General features: G+C 36.1%; 1 protein-coding gene across 1 annotated transcript; it reads right to left on the bottom strand.

Moving 5' to 3' along the window:
• Positions 1 to 608: 608 nt before the first annotated feature.
• LOC121372076 (GSK3B-interacting protein-like) lies at positions 609 to 5,638 on the bottom strand. The gene is made up of 2 exons (XM_041498338.1): positions 5,408 to 5,638; positions 609 to 2,253 (listed from the first exon to the last, which is right to left on the bottom strand). Exons 1-2 carry the CDS (start codon positions 5,624 to 5,626, stop codon positions 2,062 to 2,064), a joined length of 411 nt encoding a protein of 136 aa, XP_041354272.1. The 5' UTR covers positions 5,627 to 5,638; the 3' UTR covers positions 609 to 2,061.
• Positions 5,639 to 7,802: the final 2,164 nt, after the last annotated feature.

Raw genomic sequence — 7,802 nt, 5'->3', positions numbered from 1 at the left:
CAACAAACGGTTGCGTGAACATAACCCTGATTATTGACTGCTTTTCTGACCGGCAAAATATTTCTGTGCCTGTGATAATGTTGACTGGCAAAAACCTGTTGAGATGGAAGTATTTTCGACCACTTACATTTATTTATAAAGAAGATAAAAATAAAATAAAATACAGCAATTCAATCACGATTAAATAAGGTCATCTCAAGAGTGTGTAAGTTCTACTCAACTTTGCTTATATATGTAATATATCAGGGCTTCTAGATTATGGTAACCCCACTCCCATGACTAGTGATATTCAGTGTTGGGCTAGTAAATAACTACTATAACTAGTCCAATGCCTAGTTGGAAAAAAAACACCTTGTCAAATGCTGCATTTACATATTTTGTAAATATGAATATCCTACCACCTCTTTCCATCCCCAGTCTAAGTATACCCTCCCGCCCCGGAGTCGGTCACTGGCGTAGTCAGAGGCTGAATCCGGGGTGGGCGTGCCTGAACCCTTGTGGATAGGGGCACGTAAAAAGAGTTTCCCTGTTCCCTGTCTAAGTATTTTTAAGCTCTATCTCCCTCTTTAGGTGACATATCTGATTATTACTATTAGTATAAAGTAGGGCTAGTGAACTTTTAATCATGACTAGTACATTTTTAAAATCACCGATCCCATGGCTTGTGGATTTTATAAAAAAAATGGGTCTAGTTCACTTGAAATGAAATATATAATTAGTTCACCTGAAATCGAATTCATTTAAAATCAAATAAATAATTAGTTCACTTGAAATCAAATATATAATTAGTTCACTTGAAATCGAATTCACTTAAAATCAAATGTATAATTAGTTCACTTGAAATCGAATTCACTTAAAATCAAATAAATAATTATGTAAAACAACTTTGTAAATAATTATATAAAAAAAAAACATTGTGAATAATTATAATGGTAATAGGACTAGAAATAAGCTCTTTCAGTGTGATCAGTTGCATGTATACACAGGTGCTGTCGTTTTACGTTCTACGACAGTCCACCACTGACTAGCATTGGGTTACACACGTAAGCTGTTTTCTCTGAATAAGCACTTTAAATGTAATATTCATATTTCCAGTTTTAAAATAAATAAAACTGAACTGATTGAACTACCTGGCCTATTTTCATTAAATATTTTAGATAACTGGCCTGACAAACTGATAAAGATCGCAAATAATTTATATTTGTATCATGCATTACATTAAATGTAACAATCTAACTACTATGATCATTTTCTTCACTTTGAACTTAAGTATGATTTATTTATACAGGGAACATTTTGTTCAGTATTGTGTCGAGATTCGCTACGTAAATTTCAGAGATCGCTGAACAATTTTAAAACATTAAACAGCTAATGAACCTTCAGTTGACCAAAATGTCGCTAATCAAAAGTTTGAAAGCAAAATGTTCCCTGTTATAACTATGCTACATGTACATGTAAAGATAATTATTTTCATACATATGCCCTTTTATGTCACATTATGTATTTGGCTAGTGATGGGCAGCTTTGTAGTATTTTTCATTTCATTTCAACTTATTTCTGTGCTTATATCCACTTAAGGTTCAAGTACACTGTCCTGGGCACACACCTCAGCTATCTGGGCTGTCTGTCCAGGACAGTGGGTTAGTCATTAGTTGTCAATGAGAGAGAGAAGAGGGTGTAGTGGTCTTACACCTACCCATTGAGTCGCTCTGGGTGGGAGGCGGTACTGGGTTGCGAACCTGTACCCACCAGCCGTATGTTCGATGACTTAACCACGACACTACCGAGGCCGGTTTGTAGTATTCCAGGGAACCACCTGGAAACAGGGGAATGATAAACTTCACAAGTGATCCCCATTTATTAGCAATTTGTTTCTACTGGTAATCTATTTTAAATAACTGACCTGCAGGATCCACAATGCAATACATAAAATGTTAAAATTAAACAGACTTTGGCCACTGTGTGATTATAACACTACCATCATGCAACACAGAGAAGCTGACTGAACGTTTTGGCAATTATAGAGCCAATAACCAAGTCAACATAAAGAAAACCATTGATTCAGGAATCTGAACTGTCTTTGGAAGTTGTCTCCCCTTGGTCCTCGGACTGCAGTTGCTGAAGTCTTGAGAAAAGAGTTTCACCAAACGTATTCCTGTAACCTGGACTGCAGTTGTCCAAAAGGGCATAGATCGTCTCATAGAATGGTGATGCTTTGCTCTCATCAATGTGATCAAATATTTTACCAATAATCTGAAAATATTTTATAGTATTAAATGCAAAAGTCTTTGTGTTTTTTTTTACTTCAGGTAAATGTATGTACACATTTATTGGTATATGGCATATTCTATTAGCATTAAAAACTGAATATCCAATTTATATAAGATAAAGTTATGAATTTTTTTTTTTTTTATATATATAACAAAGTGTGAAAATACATGTAATGTTCCTTCATAAATACAGATATAATAAAAAAATTGTTATATTTATTACAGTTTCAAAAAGTTTGTTCTGTTTAATGAGCACACTGATATATTAATTATCAGCTATTGGATGTCAAACATTTGGTCATTTTGAAATGTCTAAGAAAGGAAACCCACAAACTTTTTTCATTAGGTCAGGTCATATGGTTTAACGTACACATTCAGAGCAAGCTGTTATAGGTGCAGATACTGTAGCCGAGCACTGTAACCACTCGGCCACACAGTGGATCAACAAGTGAGACTGCATTTTAATACTTATATATCTCATAGGGTGTATTTTGACATAATGAACCAAGCTTCTATGGAATAAAACAAACCTTTAGTCACATAATGCCTCATTGTGTCTTCTGTGCTATATTTCTACCAAAAGCACCCTTGTGCAGGGCTAGAAACTCGTCAAAAAATATGGTGGCCCAAAAACAAATATCTGGGCTACCAAAATTTCATTTTCAGTGGCCCAAACTTGCTTTAGGTAGCCCAAACATGAAATATTCATATTTCAGGTTTTAAGCCAAATATTTAAGTAAGCATTTGAAATGTGCTTCAATAAAAATAATATTGATTTGAAGAGCCCTTTCTACATAGCAAAGATACCAACATACATAGTATTGAAATTAAAAATTAAAAGAAAACACGACTTGAGCAAATTATTTACTTCTTTAGTACAATTTTACAAAATGTCTGAACTTAATAAAAAAAATTTTACATCGTTAACACAAAATTGTATGGCGTGACTCGTCTCCCAGGGGTAGCTCACATATAATACAAAAACATAATGTACAACCAACTGGGCTACATAATTGTTCACATGTTAGCGAAGTGTTGTTCACGTGTTCAGTGTTTGATAGTATAAGTATTTGTAAGAAATAGATACAAACCAAGTGGGGTAAAGTTCTCCTTATCCTAACATAACCTACCTTCATTTGCGCTAGACAGAACTGAAAACAAAGTAAACTTCCTTGGTATGCTTGCTTTTTCCCTTTGGTTCTTGATGTGTGTTTAAGAAAATTCCATCCGGCGGATGACATCATGATTGTGATTTTACTTGTAATCATATTTTTAGTCAATTCAATAGGCACCAAATTGACTGGCCAATCAAAACCCCCAATTAAAACAAGATTTTTAAAAAACAGAACTCAGAACACCATGAAGTAGATGACAAAAACTAAGACAGCATTCGGGAATGTTCTACCCGAGATTTTCTGAATGGTTATGAACTGGATCCGAATGTCTTTGTTTTATAAAAATTACACCTAACTGCATTCGGTCTACAACATTAATGTTTATAATTAATATAAATGAATGTTGGCAAATTACGGTAAGCCGATATACGTTCAGTTTTGCGAACCAAAATGCCATACAATTATTAATAGTGGCTCATATATTACAGAGAAAAGATCGCCCAAATAATATTATTTGGGCGACTAACTCCATTATTTTTTAAATATTTAAGTCGCCCAAATGGGACTTTGGTCGCATTTGGCGACCTGGCCACAGGCCGTTTCGAGCCCTGCTTGTGGAGGACATTTTACACAGAATAGTCAAAATGTCTCATTTTTCATAGGCAAAACGTAGTGATACAAAGTTACGAAATATAAACATTATGTTGCTATTAATAGTATTATTGAACAAAATGTTTAAAAAGGTATTGTATATAACTAACCCTAATTCTAACAAATATTGTTTGGGGGGGGGCAGAAATTATATCCAAAATGAATTAATGACATCCAATAGCTGATGTGATGTTGTTAAAAAATAGCAAACTTTAGTTTCATCATGTTGGAGTTCACACTAAATCACCAACGACTCATCATTTTAAACCAACATGTAGGCCTATGCTAGTAAGGCACTAGCCCGAGTACTCTGACTGCAAGAGAGCTAGACGGACATTTGGACATAAACACGCTCTCATTACAGTCAGAGACCAACCTATGTCTTTTTTTGGCAATTCCTGACTACCAAACGGTAGGCAACGAGTCCCGCTCTAATACCACAACAATCCTATGTTTGACGTCAAATACCTTTACATCAATCATTTTCGAGTTAAGTGATACAAAAAAATCCACATATTAATCACTAATACACATACTACAGAAAGAAACCCGACAGCACCCACATTCAGCTACGCTTCGTGACACTCCGTCGCAACAATTACAAAGCTCGGCAATCTATTTCGAGATTGGGCAATTCCGCCTTGTGCAGCAGTTACAGGGGTCGTCTCATAAGAGGAGGCAGTACGTAGCACATACTTTTGCCGTATCCTGTCGATAACACCCCAAATGTATCCTTCAAATTCAAAATGGAATCAATAATGTCTAATTGTTTTGGTTTAATGACGTAATGAAATCCAAATTCATCCAAAACGGCATTAGCCAACTCTTCCATGTTGTAACTTCGCTTGATATGAGACGGCCCCTGTAACTGCTGCACAAGGCGGAATCGCCCAGTGTACCCGATCACGTGGTCTACGTCTCGAAATAGATCGCCGAGCTTTGCAATTGCTGCGACGGAGTGTCACGAAGCGTAGCTGAATGTGGGTGCTGTCGGGTTTCTTTCTGTAGTAAGTGTATTAGTGATTAATATGTGGATTTTTTTGTATCACTTAACTCGAAAATGAGTGATGTAAAGGTATTTGACGTCAAACATAGGATTGTTGTGGTATTAGAGCGGGACTCGTTGCCTACCGTTTGGTAGTCAGGAATTGCCAAAAAAAGACATAGGTTGGTCTCTGACTGTAATGAGAGCGTGTTTATGTCCAAATGTCCGTCTAGCTCTCTTACAGTCAGAGTACTCGGGCTAGTAAGGCACAAACTCTACATGAAACCAAAGTTCCCTATCCGAACACTGCTCATTCTACGATCATTTTTTTTCTTGTAATCATCCAATCAATGATCTCCTGGTAGCCTAATCACTTGGTGACTTACACGGAATCCTTTGACGCTCAACTCAACACAGATAGATTCATCTTCTTTGGTTTTCAAGTTCAGAAACACAACATTCTGTGACGAAGGCAAAGATTTGGATATCTCCACATGTTTTACTGCGAATGATATTTCTCTTACGGCCCCCTCTGCTTCAATTTTAAGTAAATCGTTCTCATCATCACAGATGACACTTGATCTGTTGCTACCCAACTCTGCCATAATCCGCCATAGGGCAAAAGCAAAAGGGAGATAACCGGTGTTTTTCAGTTTGTATTTTAAATCCCACCATTCCTCTTGCTAACCCATCAATTTGTTTTTTATATAATCATACAGCCACGCAAGTAGCCATTAAATGATTCGCATGGAGCGAGGGTGGGACAGGTAGGAGATGGGGGTGTTTTGGATTCGAAGGTTTTAACAAATATTGCAACGTATTCACAAGCTATCCACTGCTGCATCAATCACCAATTAAACAGAAGTAAGACATTCTGTGTTGTTATTTATGGCGAACTATTAATTTATGTTGGTTGAATAAGCAAACTAGTTTTAATCTGGCGACGTCCGAGTCCAGTTAGTTGAGAACAAATTCTTCCCCACCATTACTGTGGAGATTCTGAGTGTGCAGTTTTCCTTACTATTTGACTAATAATTACTAGAATGGGCCTCTAAATTAGCTCTAACAGCCAATGATTTGTAGTTTGGGTTGTCTCGTTAAACAACAACATGGTCAGTTACCATTATAATCTTAATGCTCAGTTGTAGTCATGATCGTTAATGTCAATCTCAGACTAAACCAATCAGGCCTGTCAATATGGGGGTGCTGGACTGAAGTAATATTGTATGAAACGTTATACCACTTACACAATTGTCCTTATTAAAAAGTTCACTAACATTTAAAATAATTTCAGTAATCACTATTTCAAAAGGCTTCATCTTCATTTTTGACATCTCCTAAAAGAACAATTTAGTACGTTAAAACTTTATATATATAATCAGAAGTGGATGTTGAATGAATTCAATAAAACATTAAAGTTACATTCTCTGGTTACCATATTATAACATCATGTACAAATGTGAAATACAAGCTCAAATGCACTTTTAAAAAAAGTCGTGTGTGTTCGCTATGAACGGATATCGTCAAACGTATACGCTTGATTCGTCGCCTGTGCCGCCATAGCTCGGCAAAGCACCAACGACAGCCTGTTGTCAGTTTCAGTTAACACGTGCGTTTGCCGATTTCAAATTGTAGGGTTCGTCTCAAAAAATTAAAAGAGAAATCTTGCGCTGTACGAAGAACGTTCGGTTGAGGATACGGCACTAGAGTCTTTAGATAAAACCGGTTTGATCTTGACAACGTATTATCGACAGTCGTACCTTCCTATTTCAGAATTGATATTTTATCAAGTGTTAGTAGAACTTTCAAAGTTTAGTTTGTATACTAGTAACACATTAATCATGTATATATAATATATTTTAAAAATAAAATATACTAAAGTAGACAATGAACGTTTTCACTTCTTAAAGCCGCACGCCCTAGTTCCATCCAGCGAAAATAAATTATAATTTGGTTAATCTACAAACCTGTAACACACTTAGATCACGTTTTTATCAAATGGAGTGAAAAAGCAGGTTTTATAGCGATAAATACCATGGGAATTCCCATGTCCCAATTGCTTGAAATAATTTTGAAAGTTAGTATTCTGATGTCACCGGTAGATGTAGCTCGAAGCACAACAATGCCTACGTCACGACAAATTTCACAGAGTGCGCACAGACTTGGGGTGCGTTCCTTTCACCTCTCCTGGACATGTTCCAACTGTTCTGTTCTGGTTGTATCCCCTCTCCAGATATCGTAAGACTTAGCAAAATTATTGGTTTTAAGGGTTTGTAACGTTTTGTATTGAGATACTTACTTGTCTGAACTTTATTGTTACTGAAAATGTTCACGAACTGTGAAGAAAAATCTCACAAATGAACAACAAGCAAACGACAACAAATCGGATGTTGATTGCGCGAACCGTGCACGAGAAAACAAACCGAACCAAAACGATAACGGTCACGTGGTATACCAACGTCTGTGACATTGAAATGGGAATATCCCCTCTAAAAATAGATTAGACCATGTCTGCTCAACGTTTTTTTCTCAGAGGCCCGTGGCATTTTATGAAATACGAAAAATGCATTTTGTGGTATTACAAACACCAGGATTACCAGGATTACCAAAAAACACTTCAGGTGAATGGAAATGTATATTCTAAATAATAAACGGTAAGTAAAGTGCAATTTTATTTGTGAAAAAATGGGTTTAATAGCGAAAAACAACGGCGTAATGGTTAACAACTAGGGCGTGTCCCTTTAATGTTACGTGTTAAAATCGACAAATTCAAATAATTAT

This window comes from Gigantopelta aegis, chromosome 4 (assembly GCF_016097555.1).
Source record: "Gigantopelta aegis isolate Gae_Host chromosome 4, Gae_host_genome, whole genome shotgun sequence".
Lineage (NCBI taxonomy): Eukaryota > Metazoa > Mollusca > Gastropoda > Neomphalida > Peltospiridae > Gigantopelta > Gigantopelta aegis.
Note: the sequence above shows the minus strand (reverse complement) of the source record. Positions and strands in the feature narration are given on the sequence as shown.